The following is a 22,799-nucleotide window of genomic DNA, read 5'->3' on the forward strand; positions in this document are numbered from 1 at the left end:
AATTATGTTCTCTGATAATTAGTATTATACCCTCTGATAAAAAGAGTCAAAATGGACACACCTTAGAGAGCGCTAAACAAGTATTACAGTATATGGTGTATGAAGTACAATATAGCATAATCATATGAATAAACCTATATATATATATATATATATATATATATATATGGTTTCCTGCAGGAGTGCACGAATATCTTCCTTAGCCGCTCTACTAAGCTCTACTAATGGAATTTGTTGTTGCATAGCAGGTTCAGTAGGCCCTATCAGTTTTGGATTCAACCCAAAGTGCGGAGGAATCCATATGTAAAGAAATTATTTGTATGATGTTCACAATTTTAATGAATTTTTGACCATGATCGTGTAATATTGTTTCGTTTTAGTTATCAACGTACATTCCTACGTTATTCTTCTTAACACGGACTTGGTATGAAGCAGAAACCACCATATGTAGAGTTAGCTGGATTGAATGCGCTAAGTTGGAACGATAAAAGGTTCTCACCGATTATAATACGCAAAATAGAGATAACAATGTTTTTATCTGTTGTGGAAAGTTACCATAGTTCTATGTTCTATTTGTCAAGTATATCAATAATGCTTCGGAAAAGTTGCAATGCCATGTTGCATTCTAACCCGAACTTGGCATGAAGCATAAACCGCCATTTTTGTAACCACATCTTCTCAGTGCTGGGTTTTTGATACGTAGAAATGAATTCGATCCAACTCGGCCACAAGAGTTAACTTGTGGCCGAGTTGACTTTGTGGCCGAGTTGACTTGTGGCCGAGTTAACTTGTGGCCGAGTTGACTGTAGCCGAACTTTTTGTGGCCGAGTTGATTTGTGGCCGTGTTGACTTGTGGCCTAGTTGACTGTAGCCGAGTTGACTTGTGGCCGAGTTGACTGCTTCCGTAGAAATTTGTTCTCCATTTGAAACATTTTTGACATTATTGTCATGCGGAAAAACAGCATGCAAATTATTTGTATACAGCATAAGAGTGGTAAAAAGAACACCCCTGTGTAGACGCAACATATTTAAACCGAATTTAACACAAATGTTACGTCGACTAAAAAATGTTTGCACAGCTTTACAGTTAGGGCAATGAAGTTTTTATTGACCTAAATGTGAAGCAATACCGTACACTCGATCATGAGAGAAAAAAAAAAGAAACAAAAAACAAATAATAAGATTAGTATAAAACAAAAATTTAAAATCCCGACCAGCCTTATTTAAAAACAAAATAGTGGGTATGTTCATTCGGCCTTCCTTATGTTCATTTGGCATTAAATTCATTCGACAACTCTATCTTTAACTACCACTCTGTGAATGAACAGAATTTATTTCTGCAAATTATGGACTAATTTTGACATAAGCAAAACAGGAAATGTACAATTCATAATCCTAATAAACGATATACCGTAAGATATTTGGATACATAATGATAACTATTTCAGAAAGTGTAGTATCAGAATATTTTACACATACCTTAAAACCTCGAATTGAAGTCAAATGGGCTTAATCTCGATGTGAAGCCCATCTCGAGTTGAAGCCCCTTGTTTACTTTGCAAAAGTAGCCTCAAAAAGAAGACCATCTTGAAAAGAAGCCAATCTCGAAAAGAAGCCCATCTAAAGTTCGCCAAAAAATTTGGGGTTTTACGGTAATACATGAGGACAGCTTTATAATTCCGGTTTTAAAAGATGGGGTTAGCATTGAAAATCCACATTCACCTCCCAAATGACAAAATTGTAGAGAAATAAAGGACACCATAAAAGTGATTGTCCTAATTCTACAATAAAAACACTTGATTGTTCTCAATTTATTTAATGTAAAATATCGAAAAGATGACATTTAGGAGCTAATTTCTATCATTGTTTTTAAATGAGGTATCTTGTACAGCACTTGGCTCGTCTGAAACTGTAAATACCGCCATATTATTTTATCTTATTCCCACAACACCGATATAGTTTTCTGACAACCCGGCCCTCAGCGTCTATGTTGCCTCTGGGGTTGTTCTTCTGTTCTTCTGTCTGCCTACTGCCCTGTTGTATACGGCGTTTTGGTAACGCACTATTGGATGCTTTTCAAATCTTATTTATATCCTGTACACCTATAAAAGGTAATTCCCTAATGCAAATTAAAGTTTTTATAACACCAATTAATAACCGTGTGCAATCACTAACGAGTTCTACTGAAGTCGTCTTCAAAGAATCTTCCATGCTTTTCACGGCCCTAGATACTGTTTCTGCGTCGCCATCTTCTAATGACACCCTGGCCTGTATGTAAAAAGCCAGTGCAACAGGATGAATGTAAAGTTTGCGGAGTTCGATGACAAGTTGATGAACATTCTGATCCACTGCCCATGCGCCGAATGCAAAATACATCTTATTTTCAAATTGTATTATGATATTAGATAATCGGCACATGAACGAGGTGTGTTTTTTCACAACACAAAGTGAAGGTTCATACTTGTTAAGTAAACCTTTGGCGGATCGGAAGTCGCGCTTTAAATAATAATACTTCAGTACTAAAACTAGTGTACCAATTCCTTGGTCGCTTAATTCTTCGTTGGGAAAGTACATTGTGTTCCCCAGGGAGTAGTAATGTAATACTTTATCTTGATACAGATCAGGGATACAAACACCTCGCCTTTCTAAGTACATTACTAAATGAGCATACATTGTTCCTAGAGAACGGTACAAATACGTATTGAATGTTTTCCCATACCCCATCGGTACAATATCTTCAATTTTTTCTACAATCGGTAGAATGAATGTTTCTGGGATCTTCAAAATATCCAAAGAAAGACATCCCTGGTCCAATTTTTCAATTAATAATAATATTAAGCTTTTATGTGGCTTCTCACTTGTGGATTCACTGATTGTCAAATACTTAACTAGTTCAAATGCGAAACTATTTGGAAGTAGCTTAGAAATAGTCTTTACAATTTCATCTCGTGCTCTGGGATGTTTCAAAAGACATTGCTCCAGTGTTGCACAATCTGTTTCCCCCTTAATTCCATCGATCCCTAGGTTGTCACACAGGGAGTTAATAATATCAACGTTCATTGAAAAACCTTTGAACATGAAACTCGACATCACCATCTTCCAAAGATCTCTGTCAATTTTAGACAATGTTGAAATTACTCCGTCGCAGTCCTCTCTTGATAGATGACCAATCAAGTTCTGTTCGGGGATAAAATAGTGAGGCAGTACTCTTCGTTGATAGCAATCAACGAGCCAGCTTAACACTTTCCTAATTAAATCCATGGTTCTGTGATCTTTATGTGAGAATCTTTCGCACGTCCAGAAACATGCAGTCTTGATGAAATACGAGCAAAATGGCGTATGCTTGATACGCTTATCGTACTTAATATACCTGTTCTTGATGTCTTTCAGAACCACCATGCATTCAAAATAGGGTTGGAAAATTTCATGACTAAGCTTTGTCTCGGCTACGGAAAACGAAAGTCTCCATTCAATATCTCTCTGTGTGCTACTAGGATGACCAACGGCAACTACAAGACAGTCTAGGTGTGATATCTTTTTTAGCAACTCCTGTGATGGCCAATTAGCCGGTCTTTCTCGGTTAAAAAATGATTTGGTGATAGACGGCCAAGACTGACATTTCAAACACTGGACTACATCCCTTGATAAATAACCGCCATAGTGTGCAATGTCTGAACGTCCCACCAGCACCATTGGAGATTGTGTCGTTAACGCGGGACCCGTTAGATACATCTGACGTTTAGAGGTATTTTTGATAAGAGTATTATAAGGTGTAGTGAAATCGGAGGACTTCAAATATCCATTGTTATCAATAGTAACGTCCATGTTTAAGCATTCTGTATTTGCTTTCCTAATCCTCAGAAATGCTGGCTGATTTAAAACTTGCTCAGCAATCACATATCTGCCTTCGTGCATTTCTCCTTTTTCTGGGCACTTCCACAGTACAACCGGACTTTCTCGAAAATTTACCATTTCGTCAGTATCGTTAAAGATCCCGAGAGGTATACCTTCGTAACGACTTCCTGTCAGATAGACGTTCAGTGGCATGTTTATGACTCTTTTAAAGATGGAGCTGAATAGCTCCTGTTCAATCGCAAATATCGATGTCTGTGCCAATCTACCAAGTGTTCTGATTCGAACTGATGCAATGGCCAGTTCATCGATCAACAGACGTACCGGTCTCTTCTCGGCGTCGTCTGCCATACTTGTTGCAACTTATAACAGGTATACGATCTATAAATGACGCAGCTGAAAAATATAATAATAATAATAATAATAATAATAATAATAATATAATGAATTTGTAATTAATTTAGCAAATGAATGAATGAATGACTTAGCGAATGAATGAATTATTGAATGAATGAAGGCATATATGAATGAATGAATAAGTAAGTGAATGAATGAAAGAATAAATGAATAAATTAATGAATGAATGATTAGGTTCAACGTGATTTAGTTTAGTTTTTTTTATCCAATGTGTGTATATGTAAATAGTCAGGACTATATTCACAAACAATTTAGATTTCTTATCAATTATTATTGTGTGTACTAAATCGAATTATATCCTGAATAAACAATTATGTTATAAAGAAAAATGATGGTGATGATGATGAGATGATGGTGATGGTGATGGTGATGATGATGATGATGATGAGGATGATGATGATGATGATAATGATGATGAAGATAATGATGATGATTAGTTACCTCTTCTAGCAGCAAACAGCAATGCACCTCCTTGATTTATATGCTGACAGATTTCAGGAGAAAGAGAGTAAGGCCTGTCTCTTATACACATCTAGATGTGTATAAGAGACAGGTTGTATACGGCGTTTTGGTAACGCACTATTGGATGCTTTTCAAATCTTATTTATATCCTGTACACCTATAAAAGGTAATTCCCTAATGCAAATTAAAGTTTTTTAATGTAAGAAAAGAATATCCCACTCTTTGTAATAGAAATCCCCGATGCAACGACTTGCTCATTCTTTTTGTCATAGAATTATTATCTGTTGGAATTGCCTTCCTTTACCTGTGCGTAATGGAAATTTGAATATTTAAGAAATATGTTAAGGAATCATTCATATAACTGTTTTTTTTTAATCGTGTATGACTATACGTTTTGCTGATAAGTGCTTGTGGATTTCAAACATTTATTGTACAGGAACTCCGTTCCGTTTGGTATGCCCGCCTCCCCACTCACCAGCAATATGATACTCGTTGTTTCAATGGATTTTCTTTTTCTTTAAATTTTAATGTTTTAATTTTGTATTGTCGTTTTTTATTGTATGTCCCTGTGTATATATTTATATATTTTTATGGAGGAAATAAATATAATAGTAATTTAAAAATAAAGAAAAGTCCCAACTACAAGAAATACAACGATTGGTTTCCCACAACCAATGTCGATATCTTTTGGTTGAAAATCGTGGTCAAAGGTCAGTATCTAGTAGTGCCCAGTGAACAAATGCACAGATGTAAACACGTTCTCCCGAAGTAAAAATTGAAAATAAGCTCACAGCTTGATTTGCAGAAATTTATCGAATGAATTAAATTCGTATACATGTTATTAATCATTGCGTGCAGATAATGTGATAGTGTTTCAATCGATCAAACATTCGTTCCATTTATATAGTGTTGACAGTTTGCAAACATCCAGGAGTGAAGTTTAATTTGATATTTTAAGCTTTTAGAATCTGTGTTATCCAATATGTTGTGTTGCAATTAACTTTTATATGCAGCGATACTACTCTCCTTCATACCGACAAAAATCGTCATCGTCATCATCATCATCTTCATCATCATCATCATCATCATCATCATTATCATCATCATCATCATCATCATCATCATCATCATCATCATCAGCATTATCATTCATCATCACTATCCTCATCACTATCATCATTATCATCACCATAATCTTTATCATAAGCACCACCATTATCATCACCATCATTGCCATTGAGCATTAGCATTAGGCCTATATCACTACCACAACCATCATCTATCATTATAATCATTGACATCATTATCATAATTATTGTCATCATCACCTTAATCATCATCATCCTCATCATCATCATCATCATCATTACCACCATTGTGAACACAATCCCCGTCAATACCATCAACGCTACCAACATCGCTGTCGTCATTGTCATGACATCGTCATCGTCAAAGGATATTACTGCAAGAAAAAACTAAGTATGAAAACTGTGAGGTAAGGGGCGCGCTGGGGTGGGTGGGGGGAACAGGAAACAACCTCCAATGAAGATATGGTATCTAAATCGGTAAGTAACGTGTGTTACGGTGTATAAAAATGTACTGTAAACATGATTTTTCTAATATTACTAATATTATTATTTTCTTACCTCAGCCCCAACCATGCTGGGGCTTAGGTAGTAGGCCTATAAATCCGCCATCTGTGAAAATCTCTCCCTATAAGCCCCACCTTATTTCCTGTCCGCCACTGAACAAGTTTAGTATGCCCATATTACCATCAGAATCGATTAACTAACCACAAATTATCAAACATGTCTGAGCGCGAGGGGGTACGCCCACCTAACCTCAGCAGTGCTTGCACCTTATCTTTCACCAGCCATTTTGTCCACTCTCCACAAATTTGCACCAACCCAAAGAAAAAACTGCGTAACGTTACAGTGATAACCTTTACATCTACCGACACTTTAATCATTTCGAAATTTTATGTAAATCTGAGTAAGAGAAATAAAACGATTTATTTTCGACAGTCACAAAACTGGGACAAAACTTAGAAAGGCGTACGGTACATAAAACTATGTCACAAATACGTATGCAAAAATGAACAGGGACACCACGCTGTTTTTGTATTTTTAAAGAAATCTGTACGCTTGATCACCATCATCATATACAGTATAATAGATTCAAGTAAGATGTTTCAAATAATATAAAAATGTATGCAAACATGCTTTTGGAAAATTTTTTTTCGAGTTTCATTTACGTTAACGTCGACTCCGTCGTAGAAAGCACCAGGATTAATTACACCAGGATTAATCATAGGTCCCTGCATTCAACAATTATGATATTCATTGTCTGTTACTTACTATCAACTATTGCCCCGGCATTACTAATTTGGATCAAGACGACACGTACGAAATTATCTTCAATCACTTCCTGATTTCACGACGTGCACATGACACTCGGGACGCTACGTATCTCTCTCTGTGTTGACGTTGGGAACGTTTTACCTTCCTACCATGCACGATAATACTTTCTTCCTATTTACTATTTGTATATGAATGAAATACTAATAATATAATTCTGAGAATATTCATGTGTATTCAAGTGTATGGGTAGACTTGCATGTCTAATTATTAAATTGATATCACCATAAGCTATAAAAATGTGTAAAATATAAGCATGAATCTGTACTTACATCAGTGGCGTATCTACTCCCGGAGCCCCCACGAAAATTGCTCGCCCCACCTCCCCCCCACCTAAAAAAATCACGGTCATATTGCTCTCAAGAATATGAATTGGCTGCTTCGCAGCAATAAGGTACCTCTGCAAATGAATTATTCTTAGTTATTTTTTTTTCTTATTTTAATTTATTTCTTCCGAAAGTGTACTTTCTATCACATATAATTCCACTGTCTTAGTTATGCCTAGGCCTAGTCTTATGCCTCATCGTCCCCCACTACACAGTACATCAGCAGCTTCTCCCCCATACAGTACAGACGTTTGTTAGGTAACAACGTGATTGCAATTCCTTCCCAGGTGTTCATGTAACATTGACATAATTGTTAGCTAACCAGTTGTCTGTATTTCTTTGTGAAAATGAGTACCGCGGCGTACTCATTTTCACAAGTGCACTATTTCAGAAAGTGTAGTATCAGAATATTTTACACATACCTTAAAACCTCGAATTGAAGCCAAATGGGCTTAATCTCGATGTGAAGCCCATCTCGAGTTGAAGCCCCCTGTTTACTTTGCAAAAGTAGCTTCGAAAAGAAGCCCATCTCGAAAAGAAGCCCATCTAAAGTTCGCAAAAAAAAAAAAAAAAAAAAAAGAAGAAGAAGAAGAAGAAGCCCAGGGCTTCAATTTGGGGTTTTACGGTAATACATGAGGACAGCTTTATCATTCCAGTTTTAAAAGATGGGGTTATGGAAATTGAAAATCCACATTCACCTCCCAAATGACAAAATTGTAGAGAAATAAAGAGCACCATAAAACTGATAGTCCTAATTCTACAATAAAAACACTTGACTCAATTTATTTAATGTAAAATATCGAAAAGATGACATTTAGGAGCTAATTTCTATCATTGTTTTTAAATGAGGTATCTTGTACAGCACTTGGCTCGTCTGAAACTGTAAATACCGCCATATTATTTTATCTTATTCCCACAACACCGATATAGTTTTCTGACAACCCGGCCCTCAGCGTCTAGGTTGCCTCTGGGGTTGTTCTTCTGTCTGCCTACTGCCCTGTTGTATACGGCGTTTTGGTAACGCACTATTGGATGCTTTTCAAATCTTATTTATATCCTGTACACCTATAAAAGGTAATTCCCTAATGCAAATTAAAGTTTTTATAACACCAATTAATAACCGTGTGCAATCACTAACGAGTTCTACTGAAGTCGTCTTCAAAGAATCTTCCATGCTTTTCACGGCCCTAGATACTGTTTCTGCGTCGCCATCTTCTAATGACACCCTGGCCTGTATGTAAAAAGCCAGTGCAACAGGATGAATGTAAAGTTTGCGGAGTTCGATGACAAGTTGGTGAACATTCTGATCCACTGCCCATGCGCCGAATGCAAAATACATCTTATTTTCAAATTTTATTATGATATTAGATAATCGGCACATGAACGAGGTGTGTTTTTTCACAACACAAAGTGAAGGTTCATACTTTTTCAGTAAACCTTTGGCGGATCGGAAGTCGCGCTTTAAATAATAATACTTCAGTACTAAAACTAGTGTACCAATTCCTTGGTCGCTTAATTCTTCGTTGGGAAAGTACATTGTGTTTCCCAGGGAGTAGTAATGTAATACTTTATCTTGATACAGATCAGGGATACAAACACCTCGCCTTTCTAAGTACATTACTAAATGAGCATACATTGTTCCTAGAGAACGGTACAAACACGTATTGAATGTTTTCCCATACCCCATCGGTACAATATCTTCAATTTTTTCTACAATCGGTAGAATAAATGTTTCTGGGATCTTCAAAATATCCAAAGAAAGACATCCCTGGTCCAATATTCCAATTAATAATAATATTAAGCTTCTAAGTGGGTTCTCACTTGTGGAATCACAGATTGTCAAATACTTAACTAGTTCAAATGCGAAACTATTTGGAAGTAGCTTAGAAATAGTCTTTACAATTTCATCTCGTGCTCTGGGATGTTTCAAAAGACTTTGCTCCAGTGTTGCACAATCTGTTTCCACCTTAATTCCATCGATCCCTAGGTTGTCACACAGGGAGTTAATAATATCAACGTTCATTGGAAGACCTTTAAACATGAAACTCGACATCACCATCTTCCAAAGATCTCTGTCAATTTCAGACAATGTTGCAATTACTCCGTCGCAGTCCTCTCTTGAGAGATGACCAATCATGTTCTGTTCGGGGATAAAATAGTGAGGCAGTACTCTTCGTTGATAGCAATCAACGAGCCAGTTTAACACTTTCCTAATTAAATCCATGGTTCTGTGATCTTTATGTGAGAATCTTTCGCACGTCCAGAAACATGCAGTCTTGATGAAATACGAGCAAAATGGCGTATGTTTGATACGCTTATCGTACTTAATATACCTGTTCTTGATGTCTTTCAGAACCACCATGCATTCAAAATAGGGCTGGAAAATTTCATGACTAAGCTTTGTCTCGGCTACGGAAAACGAAAGTCTCCATTCAATATCTCTCTGTGTGCTACTTGGATGACCAACGGCAACTACAAGACAGTCTAGGTGTGATATCTTTTTTAGCAACTCCTGTGATGGCCAATTAGCTGGTCTTTCTCGGTTAAAAAATGATTTGGTAATAGACGGCCAAGACTGACATTTCAAACACTGGACTACATCCCTTGATAAAGAACCGCCATAGTGTGGAATGTCTTTCCGTCCCACCAGCACCATTGGAATATGTGTCGTTAACGCGGGACCCGTTAGATACATTTGACGTTTAGAGGTATTATTGATAAGAGTATTATAAGGTGTAGTGAAATCGGAGGACTTCAAATATCCATTGTTATCAATAGTAATGTCCATGTTTAAGCATTCTGTATTTGCTTTCTTAATCCTCAGAAATGCTGGCTGATTTAAAACTTGCTCAGCAATCACATATCTGCCTTCGTGCATTTCTCCTTTTTCTGGGCACTTCCACAGTACAACCGGACTTTCTCGAAAATTTACCATTTCGTCAATATCGTTAAAGATCTCGAGAGGCATACCTTCGTAACGACTTCCTGTCAGATAGACGTTCAGTGGCATGTTTATGGATCTTTTAAAGATGGAGCTGAATAGCTCCTGTTCAATCGCAAATATCGATGTCTTTGCCAATCTACCAAGTGTTCTGATTCGAACTGATGCAATGGCCAGTTCATCGATCAACAGACGTACCGGTCTCTTCTCGGCGTCGTCTGCCATACTTGTTGCAACTTATATAACAGGTATACGATCTATAAATGACGCAGCTGAAAAATATAATAATAAAAATAATAATAATAATAATAATAATAATAATAATAATAATATAATGAATTTGTAATTAATTTAGCAAATGAATGAATGAATGACTTAGCGAATGAATGAATTATTGAATGAATGAAGGCATATATGAATGAATGAATAAGTTAGTGAATGAATGAAAGAATAAATGAATAAATTAATGAATGAATGATTGAATTCCTGAATGAATGATAAATGAATCAATAAGTGATGATTATGTATTAGGTTCAACGTGATTTAGTTTAGTTTTTTTTTATCCAATGTGTGTATATGTAAATAGTCAGGACTATATTCACAAACAATTTAGATTTCTTATCAATTATTACTGTGTGTACTAAATCGAATTATATCTGAATAAACAATTATGTTATAAAGAAAAATGATGGTGATGGTGATGATGGTGATTATGATGATGATGAGATGATGGTGATGGTGATGGTGATGATGATAATGATGATGAGGATGATGATGATGATGATGATGATGATAATGATGATGAAGGTAATGATGATGATTAGTTACCTCTTCTAGCAGCAAACAGCAATGCACCTCCTTGATTTATATGCTGACAGATTTCAGGAGAAAGAGAGTAAGGCAATGGGTGTTCACAGAGAGACAGCAACGAATGACAGCCACAAAAGGAATAGACAGTAATGCATAGATTTGGATTTGTTTGTTTGATCCTGTTATCATTAAACACACAAGAAGACATAACATAAATTTGAATGGTAGCGCATGACACCACCAATATGTTTACACGGTAAAAGGAATAAAATATCTGATCAGAAATGATTAACTTTTCTTATCAATTCTAGAATTCGACTTTGTATTCAAAAGTTTACACGGTAAACTGATTTCATCCTTAATGTAAAAAAAGAATATCCTACTCTTTGTAATAGAAATCCCCGATGCAACGACTTGCTCATTCTTTTTGTCATAGAATTATTATCTGTTGGAATTGCCTTCCTTTACCTGTGCGTAATGGAAATTTGAATATTTAAGAAATATGTTAAGGAATCATTCATATAACTGTTTTTTTAAAATCGTGTATGACTATACGTTTTGCTGATGAGTGCTTGTGGATTTCAAACATTTATTGTACAGGAACTCCGTTCCGTTTGGTATGCCCGCCTCCCCACTCACCAGCAATATGATACTCGTTGTTTCAATGGATTTTCTTTTTCTTTAAATTTTAATGTTTTAATTTTGTATTGTCGTTTTTTATTGTATGTCCCTGTGTATATATTTATATATTTTTATGGAGGAAATAAATATAATAGTAATTTAAAAATAAAGAAAAGTCCCAACTACAAGAAATACAACGATTGGTTTCCCACAACCAATGACGATATCTTTTTGTTGAAAATCGTGGTCAAAGGTCAGTATGTAGTAGTGCCCAGTGAACAAATGCACAGATGTAAACACGTTCTCCCAAAGTAAAAATTAAAAATAAGCTCACAGCTTGATTTGCAGAAATTTATCGAATGATTTAAGTTCGTATACATGTTATTAATCATTGCGTGCAGATAATGTGATAGTGTTTCAATCGATCAAACATTCGTTCCATTTATATAGTGTTGACAGTTTGCAAACATCCAGGAGTGAAGTTTAATTTGATATTTTAAGCTTTTAGAGTCTGTGTTATCCAATATGTTGTGTTGCAATTAACTTTTTATATGCAGCGATACTACTCTCCTTCATACCGACAAAAATCGTCATCGTCATCGTCATCATCATCATCTTCATCATCATCATCATCATCATCATCATCATCATTATCATCATCATCATCATCATCATCATCAGCATTATCATTCATCATCACTATCCTCATCACTATCATCATTATCATCACCATAATCTTTATCATAAGCACCACCATTATCATCACCCTCATTGCCATTGAGCATTAGCATTAGGCCTATATCACTACCACAACCATCATCCATCATTATAATCATTGACATCATTATCATAATTATTGTCATCATCACCATAATCATCATCATCCTCATCATCATCATCATCATCATCATCATCATTACCACCACTATGAACACAATCCCCGTCAATACCATCAACGCTACCAACATCGCTGTCGTCATCGTCATGACACCGTTATCGCCAAAGGATATTACTGCAAGAAAAAACTAAGTATGAAAACTGAGAGGTAAGGGGCGCGCTGGGATTGGTGGGGGGAACAGAAAACAACCTCCAATGAAGATATGGTATCTAAATCGGTAAGTAACGTGTGTTACGGTGTATAAAAATGTACTGTAAACATGATTTTTCTAATATTACTAATATTATTATTTTCTTACCTCAGCCCCAACCATGCTGGTGCTTAGGTAGTAGGCCTATAAATCCGCCATCTGTGAAAATCTCTCCCTATAAGCCCCACCTTATTTCCTGTCCGCCACTGAAAAAGTTTAGTATGCCCATATTACCATCAGAATCGATTAACTAACCACAAATTATCAAACGTGTCTGAGCGCGAGGGGGTACGCTCACCTAACCTCAGCAGTGCTTGCACCTTATCTTTCACCAGCCATTTTGTCCACTCTCCACAAATTTGCACCAACCCAAAGAAAAAACTGCGTAACGTTACAGTGATAGCCTTTACATCTACCGACACTTTAATCATTTCGAAATTTTATGTAAATCTGAGTAAGAGAAATAAAGCGATTTATTTTCGACAGTCACAAAACTGGGACAAAACTTAGAAAGGCGTACGGTACATAAAACTATGTCACAAATACGTATGCAAAAATGAACAGGGACACCACGCTGTCTTTGTATTTTTAAAGAAATCTGTACGCTTGATCACCATCATCATATACAGTATAATAGATTCAAGTAAGATGTTTCAAATAATATAAAAATGTATGCAAACATGCTTTTGGAAAGGTTTTTTTTTTTAGAGTTTTATTTACGTTAACGTCGACTCCGTCTTAGAAAGCACCAGGATTAATTACACCAGGATTAATCATAGGTCCCTGCAATCAACAATTATGTGGATATTCATTGTCTGTTACTTACTATCAACTATTGCCCCGGCATTACTAATTTGGATCAAGACGACACGTACGAAATTATCTTCAATCACTTCCTGATTTCACGACGTACACATGACACTCGGGACGCTACGTACCTCTCTCTGTGTTGACGTTGGGAACGTTTTACCTTCCTACCATGCACGATAATACTTTCTTCCTATTTACTATTTATATATGAATGAAATACTAATAATAGAATCCTGAGAATATTCATCGTAATTGTTATTTTTTTAAAGAAACATCGTACCGACGTCATCTAGGTTTTCTACACTAATTTAAGTGTATGGGTAAACTTGCATGGTCTTTGTCTAATTATTAAATTGATATCACCATAAGCTATAAAAATGTGTAAAATATAAGCATGAATCTGTACTTACATCAGTGGCGTATCTACTCCCGGAGCCCCCACGAAAATTGCTCGCCCCACCCCCCCCCCACCTAAAAAAATCACGGTCATGTAGTTAAAAATCACCTTATTTTGCAAATTAGCGCCCCTCAACTGATCACCGATCCCCCTCTCCACCTTCGCCCCCAAGTCATCTAGATACGCCACTGACTTACATGGCCAGATGAATGAAAATACTCAATCGATGTGCCACCAAATCGTAACCAGCCTTCACCATGCCCTCACGATGTCACTGGGGACGCAACTGCCAAAAAACTATTTTTGGCAGCGAAAGGACGCTACCAATAAACAATCAACAAACTACCGGGTTTCTGAGTTAATTTGCAAGGTACTACATGGCTCAACTATTTTTTACTTAGGAGTTAATTGGTAAAAATCGCACACAAATAATACGACGTCACTGAAAACGCCGGGGACGGCAACTCGACTTCGAGAAAAATTTTCCAAATAAAGTTATACTAAATAATTTCTAATGATGAACTACTGTCTTCAGTTGTTTTTGTAGGTCATTCATTTTTATTAATGACTAGTATTTGGAGACGTACTGAATTCGGTACGATAACACGTTAAGTAATAACTATAAAACAATACAACAATTTCATTAAAAATAATTAGTTCATATTTGGTACATATACCAGAATAATTAAAATAAAGTCAATAAAAATTGGACAAATTCTTCAAAATACAAAATCCAATCAAATCAATAAGAGGAGAGAACAGAACACTACTTACACAGATACAAGCAACACAACAAACCATGAAAATACTTAAACACACCAAACTACTACCAAAATAAAGACGGATTATTTTACTTCGTTTAAAATTCTTTTTGAAATTTCAGTTAAATTATTATTATTATTATTATTATTATTATTATTATTAATACGTAGTCTATCAAAAGCTCACCAACAGCAGTAGAAAGGTGATAATAGTTAGAAAAGTGATAAATTGCTCTAAATGTGTCAATATTTAAAGTTTAGTGAATTTTTTCTCATTTTGAGACTTTTGTATTTGTTGTGGTACAATAGAAAAAAAAATAAGTGTCTCCTTAATAGGGGTTATTTGACCATTTGGTACACTCAGAAGGTGTCCCCGTCCCCTTAATAGGGTGTCCCCTTAATAGGCGTTGGCCGCAGTGTTAAAAGATAGGCCTATATCGCCCCTCGTTTCACGGAAAAGTGTCTCTTTAATAGAGGGTGTCTCCTGAATAGGTGTGTCCCAAAGGAGGAGTTCTACTGTAGATTTTAGTAGTGTACAATTTACTGTATCTTAATGCGCCGATAAAAGTATGAAATAAAACTCAAGGGGATGCATCAGCCGAATGTAGTACAATTGTTTATCAATGTGATTAATCTGCTCAATAAACAATTTTAATTTCTTGTGCAAATATAAAGATGTGGGTATAACCCACATCTTTATATACGACTTTTCATGGATCTCGACCTGCTATGTAGGCCCTCTTTAGGCTAGACGCGCCTAGACGGTTGGAAGCGACGATCGAAGAAAAACGGTTAATCAAGCCAAGGACTTCGCTAACTTCCATTCCTCAGTATGAAAATCCTTCCATTGATGGGCACTGTCTAAAATTTGCTTCCAGCTTATCTCTGAAAAGATTGTAACCTTTTCGTCAGCAGTTGGCTCAACATGAATTACACAGGAGCCAGTGAGCTTCCATGACGTCCTAGGCTCGGACATGACACGTTGTTGTTTGTTATTATTTCGCGACGTCATCAACGAGTACAATACATTCATTATCCACCATCAAAGGAAAACAAATTGGTTCGTGTGGGAATCGAGCACACAACCTCCATGTTTGCTATTCATTATCCACCATCAACTAAACTGCCTTAAAAAAAAAAACAAAAAAAACTGACTCGTGTGGGAATTGAACCCACGACCTTAAGAAATAAAAAAAAATTAAAAAAACTTGCCCCGTGTGGGAATCGAACCCACGATCGTTGAGTTTACTACCCCTGATCCAGCATGACTAAACGGAGGGAGGTAAACCGCAACCCGTAAGCCATAAATGCGATAAACCTAGCACCACACCAAGTACCAGTTAGTCAACTCTGATCCTACTGAAAAAAAAATCTTCGTATATATACACTGCAGGTTAATATTACGCATGGTCATGGTGTCAAAAATGGGCCGTGGGCCAAGAGGGTTTATTTTTTTGTCTAAAAATGCAGAATTAAATTTATAATCGATTTTTGATTGTTACCATCTCCATAACTTACGCACTTTTTTTTAAATAGACAAAAATGTTTGAAAAATTCATTATGCAAATTAGAAAAAAGGTAGACATGTTACGAGAAACCTGATGGTTGAGTGTTCAATTCCCACACGAATCAATTTTTTATTTATTTTTTTTTAAATTTTTATTTTTAAGGCGGTTTAGTTGATGGTGGATAATGAATAGCAAACCTGGAGGTTGTGTGTTCGATTCTCACACAAACCAATTTTTTTTAAGGCAATTTAGTTGATGGTGGATAATGAATAGCAAAACCTGGTGGTTGTGTGTTTGATTCCCACACGAACCATTTTTTAAGGCAGTTTAGTTGATGGTGGATAATGAATAGCAAACCTGGTGGTTGTGTGTTCGATTCCCACACTCAAATATTGGGGGATATATCCCCCCCGGGATCTACGCCTGTGTGATAGTGACTCTAGGGTGGTCGACATCAGGACATATCACCAACTTTAACCTTGCGGTTATGAAGCGCAAGCCAAGCCTCAATAATTCAGGAAAACAATGGTAGGCATAAAATCAGTCATTATTCAGGAACCTGAAGCATCACAGTAGTACAGGCACACAAATAAACAGATTACAACAATAAAAAAACACAAAATGAAAAAGAAAAAAGCAGCAAAAAGAGAGTTAGGCAAGCAGGTAAGTCTTGAGTGCACGTTTAAAAAGATTAGGTTCGGAGATATCTCTAAGGTCAGTTGGAAGATTATTCCAAAGCTTAGAAGCATAACAAGGAAATGAAAAGCCTCCAATTCTCTTGTTGTGACGTGGTATAATGAAATGTACAGATGAAGTAGTTTGGAGAAAAACCATAGATACATTTGTGAACAGTGAGAATAATAATAATAATAATTATCAATAATATTATTTAATTATTATTGTAATATTATTACTGTACTCTAATGTATTACAATGTTGCTATTATTGTTAAGCAAGGTTGTTAATCTTCATTAAGTAATATGATAAAAACATTGACAAAGTAATAATGATGAAAAGAGGTGGTACATTTCACAATGGTCATGCAACACTTCAATGTTTGTGTTTTATATTTGTTATTGCGTATACAGTATTTCTATGTAGGCTTATCATGCAATTACATACAAGAAAGAATTGTTGGCATTAAGATCTGTGACATTTTTTTTAAAACAAATACCCAGTCTCCGAAGGGAATCAGAGGATTTTGGCATTTCTTTATTGTTTAATTAAATTGTTTTTAACCATTATTATACTGTACTGAAATTAACAATCATCACCACCACACTGTCATAGGCTACAAGCAAAATTCAAAATCAACATGAAATTTAACTGTCAATCAACTTTTTATTTAATAATTATCTGTCTGTGTTATTCAAAGTTTACAAAAATGTAAATAAACAAATACTGTATAAGAATTTATCTAGTAAATTGAGTTACTGTAGTAACGTCAGCCTATACCTAACAGTATGCAAAATAATAATAGCAATAATAATATTTTAATAACAATAATTTAACAATAAAAAGTAATAATAATGAATTAATATATAATTAATAAAAATATAACAATAATAATAATCGATTATTTTGCATCTGTCGCTTGCATCTACCTATTCACTGCTGTTAAGGCCATATACGACATACTATATTTTGTGTAAGCCATTTCGGCCCTTAATTGAATAATAATATAACGTACGATGTAAAATGTACTCACTATAAATATTTCATCCGTGTCCCGGATCTCTTCATGAAATATTTATAGTGAGTACTTTTTACATCGTACGTTATATTATTATTCAATTAAGGGCCGAAATGGCTTACACCAAATACTTCAATAACCATAATATAATAATAATATAATAATATTATTATTATTATTATTTTAATTAATAATAATAATAATACAAATGTCATGGTGGATCATGGGTAGTAAACCTGGAGGTCGTGGATTCGATTCCCACACGAACCAAGTTTTTCCCCCCTTTTCTAAAATTGTTATTATTGGCTAGTATTTAAGGACGTACTGAGTATTTGGTACAATAACACGACAGGTAGGGCAAATAATCACTCCTATTTCTTGAGGCAAAACTCAGCATTTTTAGTTGTTTTTTATTTGGCTAGATAAACTGGAGGTCGTGGGTTCGATTCCCACACGAACCATTTTTTGAACATTTTTTTATTGGCCAGTATTTGGAGACGTACTGAGTTATGTACGATAACAGGTCAGGTAGAGCAAATTATTACTCCTATTATATTTCTTGAGGCAAACTCACATCATAAATAGCATTTGTAGAGGTTTTCATCTGGCTAGATAACCTGGAGGTCGTGGGTTCAATTCCCACCCGAACCATTTTTTTAACTTAAAATAATATTCATTCATAACAATTATTTCGAATATTTAATAAGAACATAAGATATACAAATGCAGTAATGCATCTACTGAAGTATATGAAACTCATGAACGACATGTTTCGACGTGTCCCACGTCATCATCAGGTAATAACGCTTGCTACTAACGGTTTAAATACTACCGGTCAGATGTAAGACGAAACAAGCAAATATTAAGGTAAGTCATGTATATAAAGGTCAGGAATACTATGGTAAGTTATGTATATAGGAATTAGAATGAGGGAGTGATATTGTAATGCGTTGTATGTTTGTTCAGTGACTACCGGTCAGATGTAAGACGAAACAAGCAAATATTAAGGTAAGTCATGTATATAAAGGTCAGGAATGCTATTGTAAGTCATGTATATAGGAATTAGAATGAGGGAGTGATATTGTAATAAGTTGTATGTTTGTTCAGTGACGGATTTCCCCAAGCAATGTAAAGTGCTTCATAAGATATATTTATTGATAACAATTATTTTGAATATTTAAGTTTTTCTTTACTTTTGACACCATGACCATGTTTTTTTTTGTGTGTTTTTTTATTTGTTTATTAGTGACTATTATTTGGAGACGTACTAAGTTCGGTACGATAACACGTCAAGTAGAGTAAATAATCACTCCTATGATATTTCTTGAGGAAAACTCGCATCATGATAGCATTGTAGTGGTTTTCATCTGGTTAGATAACCTGGAGGTCGTGGGTTCGATTACCACCCGAACCATTTTTTTCATATCTAATTTGAATATTTATATAATTTATTTTTTAACAAAAAAATATCATCAGTATCCGCATTAAAGATATCTAAATACGCCACTGACTTACATGGCCAGATGAATGAAAATACTCAATCGATGTGCCACCAAATTGTAACCGGCATTCACCATGCCCTCACGATGTCACCGGGGACGCAACTGCCAAAAAACTATTTTTGGCAGCGAAGGGACCCTACCAATAAACAATTAACAAACTACCGGATTTCTGGGTTGATTTGCAAGGTACTACATGGCTCAACTATTTTCTACTTAGGGGTTAAATGGTAAAAATTGCACACAAATCATACGACGTCACTGACAACGCCGGGGACGGCAACTCGATTTTGAGATTAATTTTTCGAATAAAGTTTGGCTAAATAACTTCTAATGACGAAATATTGTCTTCAGTTGTCTTTGTTGGTCATTCAACTGTCATTTTATCTATTTTTTCGGTGATATTACTGTAATATATTAACACAAACATTCTCAATAATCTATAAAACACCCACATAACAACGTCACGTTAGATCGACGCCGTGGTGACGCCGGTAGGGTCCATTTTCGTCGGGAGGTATCATGATGATAAACAGTTTCATTGGACTAAATTCTTGCTTATGTTAACCACATGCTTACCTAAGATTATACTGACACTGGTTTCGAATGAAATAACTGACAACTCGTTTGTATCAATGTTTTAATAAGAAGCGTATTTTATACTGTATTTATTCGAATAAACGCCACACTTTCAATGAACTCCCCCTCGAATAAACACCCGAAGATCGAACCTCATTTAGAATAAAACTCCTCCCTTAAATATACGCCCTGAGGCGTTTAATTTTCTTCAAATATCTACCTCCATCCCTAAATGACTGTAAAAAATCTAATAGAAGCAACACCGTTCTCAACACATTCTGTGCTCTCCAGTAGAATTATGTTTTTTTTAAAAACCTGGTTGGGATCAATAAATGTTTATGATCTTGCAGTGACACACGTACAATTTGTTGTGAAATTAAGGGGCGTAACCTATTTGAGTTGGCCTGTATACGTCTTATACCTATCCATTTTACATTTAAAAAAAAGTAAATAAATAAAATAAAATAAAATAATAAATAAATATAAAAATAACGCATCCCTAGAATAAACGCCCCCTTTCTCAACAATAAACGCCCTGTGTTAATTCGAATAAATACATCGGTACTAAATAAATAGGGTGGAAAATCGAAATATAAGGAGGAGGAAGATGAGGGTTGAATTCAGGGTGGGCGGTTAGGTATATCAAGTTCAAGTTCAATTTATATTACCTATCATAATGCCCATAATGGGCGTAGACGGTGGGAGGAATGCGGACGCTCCCTTTATCGCGGATAAATAGTCCCACTATATTGGTTTAATTAAACTACTAAAAGTGACTATTATGTAGTCACTTTTAGTGATATAAATATATATAAAAATAACGCATCCGCACCCTTTCGCAACAATACACTCCCTGTGTTAATTCGAATAAATACATCGGTGCTAAATAAATAGGGTGGAAAATCGAAATATAAGGAGGAGGAAGATGAGGGATGAATTCATGTGTGGGCGGTTAGGTATATCAAGTTCAAGTTCAATTTATATTACCTTTTGGGCGTAGACGGTGGGAGGAGGGAGGAATGCGGATGCTCCCTTTATCACGGATAATTAGTCCCACTATAGTGGTTTAATTAAACTACTAAAAGTGGCTATTAAGTAGTCACTTTTAGTGATATAAATAAATATAAAAATAACGCATCCCTAGAATAAACGCACCCTTTCTCAACAATAAACTCCCTGTGTTAATTCGAATAAATACATCGGTACAAAATAAATAGGGTGGAAAATCGAAATATAAGGAGGAGGAAGATGAGGGCTGAATTCAGTGTGGCCGGTTAGGTATATCAAGTTCAAGTTCAATTTATATTACCTTTTGGGCGTAGACGGTGGGGGGAGGGAGGAATGCGGATGCTCCCTTTATCGCGGATAATTAGTTCCACTATAGTAATTTAATTAAACTACTATAAGTGAGTGAGTGAGTTTTCATCGGATATTTGGATGCTGAATTCTACATAGAATTCAGCATTCTCAATTTCGCACCCCTGGCATTTAGGTTCGTTCGATTTAGAGCAAAAATAAATAAATGCAACTAGTGATAAATACTTATCACAATCAGCCTATTTTACACTGGTTCTTATGTTGCGTGGACATTTCGCCGAATGCCATTTGCCGACGGACGTTTATCCGACAGACAGTTGACCGAAAGAACTTTCACCGACACCGGAATTCGCCGACACCGAATATCGCCGACAGGACGTTTCGCCGACTGGACGTTTCGCCGACAGCAAATTTGCTGACAACCAATTCGCCGACAGACGTTTCGCCGACAATATTTTTTTAGTGATGTTGTGGTTGGTGCTTCGTGGACTGCTAGTCATGGAAAATCGTTATTTATTCCTTACCTATTACACATGCTGACCCAATTTTAAGATTTTGGTAAAACAAATATTAAATCAGGCCTATCAGAAGCACGTGTTCATTTTTATATTTTATTAAATATTCTATTATTATAGAAAATCATAAGAGACTGCAATAATTAACACAGTATAAAGGGCATCTTTTTAGAAACTGGTACAAATCGATATAAAAAGGAAGACAAGATAAGAGGTGACTTTTTTTGCAAATTTATGGAAAAATTGAAATGTACAATATTTTCAAAAGTAATAGGCCTAATATTAAAAATGTTACACCAGAATACTACATATTACAAATATAGAGTAAAGTTAAAATATACAAGTAGGAAGACACATTAGAATTAGAATATATTTTTTATATTGTACATATATAAATTGTGAATTTTTCAGATTTTAATTTTTTTCTTTTTAATGTTTTGGAGAGCCTTTAGATAGTGATTAAGTTCGCCTTTAGGTAATCCTCAGGCTTTTTGTTTGTTTTTTTGTCATTTGTTTCTCTTATCTTTTGCACTGTATTGTCTTGCCTGGAAATAAATAAAATAAAAATAAAATAAAATAAGAATATTGATTATCTTTTATTCATTCACATATAAAATTAAGAAATTAGCAGCACATTACAATTTGAATGTACGGTACAAATTAGGCAAATAAAAATAAATTAATGGGTATAAATATACAATTCAATAAATGAGGAATTAATTAAGTTAGCTATAACAAATTGAATAAAAAATGTAATGTAATGTAGTGGGATTTACTATAGCGCAT

The 22,799-nt window shown here is 35.3% G+C and overlaps 2 protein-coding genes across 3 annotated transcripts; both read right to left on the reverse strand.

Moving 5' to 3' along the window:
* Window positions 1-2,027: 2,027 nt before the first annotated feature.
* Window positions 2,028-4,784, reverse strand: LOC117104067. The gene is made up of 2 exons (XM_033244725.1): window positions 4,711-4,784; window positions 2,028-4,248 (listed from the first exon to the last, which is right to left on the reverse strand). The coding sequence occupies exon 2, from the start codon at window positions 4,201-4,203 to the stop codon at window positions 2,077-2,079; it is 2,127 nt and encodes a 708-aa protein (XP_033100616.1). The 5' UTR covers window positions 4,204-4,248; window positions 4,711-4,784; the 3' UTR covers window positions 2,028-2,076.
* A 39-nt stretch (window positions 4,785-4,823) lies between these two features.
* Window positions 4,824-13,160, reverse strand: LOC117104066. Of its 2 annotated transcripts, XM_033244724.1 has the most exons (4): window positions 13,043-13,160; window positions 11,244-11,404; window positions 8,520-10,687; window positions 4,824-4,868 (listed from the first exon to the last, which is right to left on the reverse strand). In XM_033244724.1, exons 3-4 carry the CDS (start codon window positions 10,638-10,640, stop codon window positions 4,863-4,865), a joined length of 2,127 nt encoding a protein of 708 aa, XP_033100615.1. In that variant the 5' UTR covers window positions 10,641-10,687; window positions 11,244-11,404; window positions 13,043-13,160; the 3' UTR covers window positions 4,824-4,862. The 2 variants fall into 2 exon arrangements, with proteins under 2 accessions (XP_033100615.1, XP_033100614.1); XM_033244723.1 differs by lacking the exon at window positions 4,824-4,868 and having other exon boundaries at window positions 8,224-10,687.
* Between the last annotated feature and the right edge of the window lie 9,639 nt (window positions 13,161-22,799).

This window comes from Anneissia japonica, unplaced genomic scaffold (genome assembly GCF_011630105.1).
Source record: "Anneissia japonica isolate Jap-2015-1 unplaced genomic scaffold, ASM1163010v1 scaffold287778_len1315358_cov176, whole genome shotgun sequence".
Classification (NCBI taxonomy): Eukaryota; Metazoa; Echinodermata; class Crinoidea; order Comatulida; family Comatulidae; genus Anneissia; species Anneissia japonica.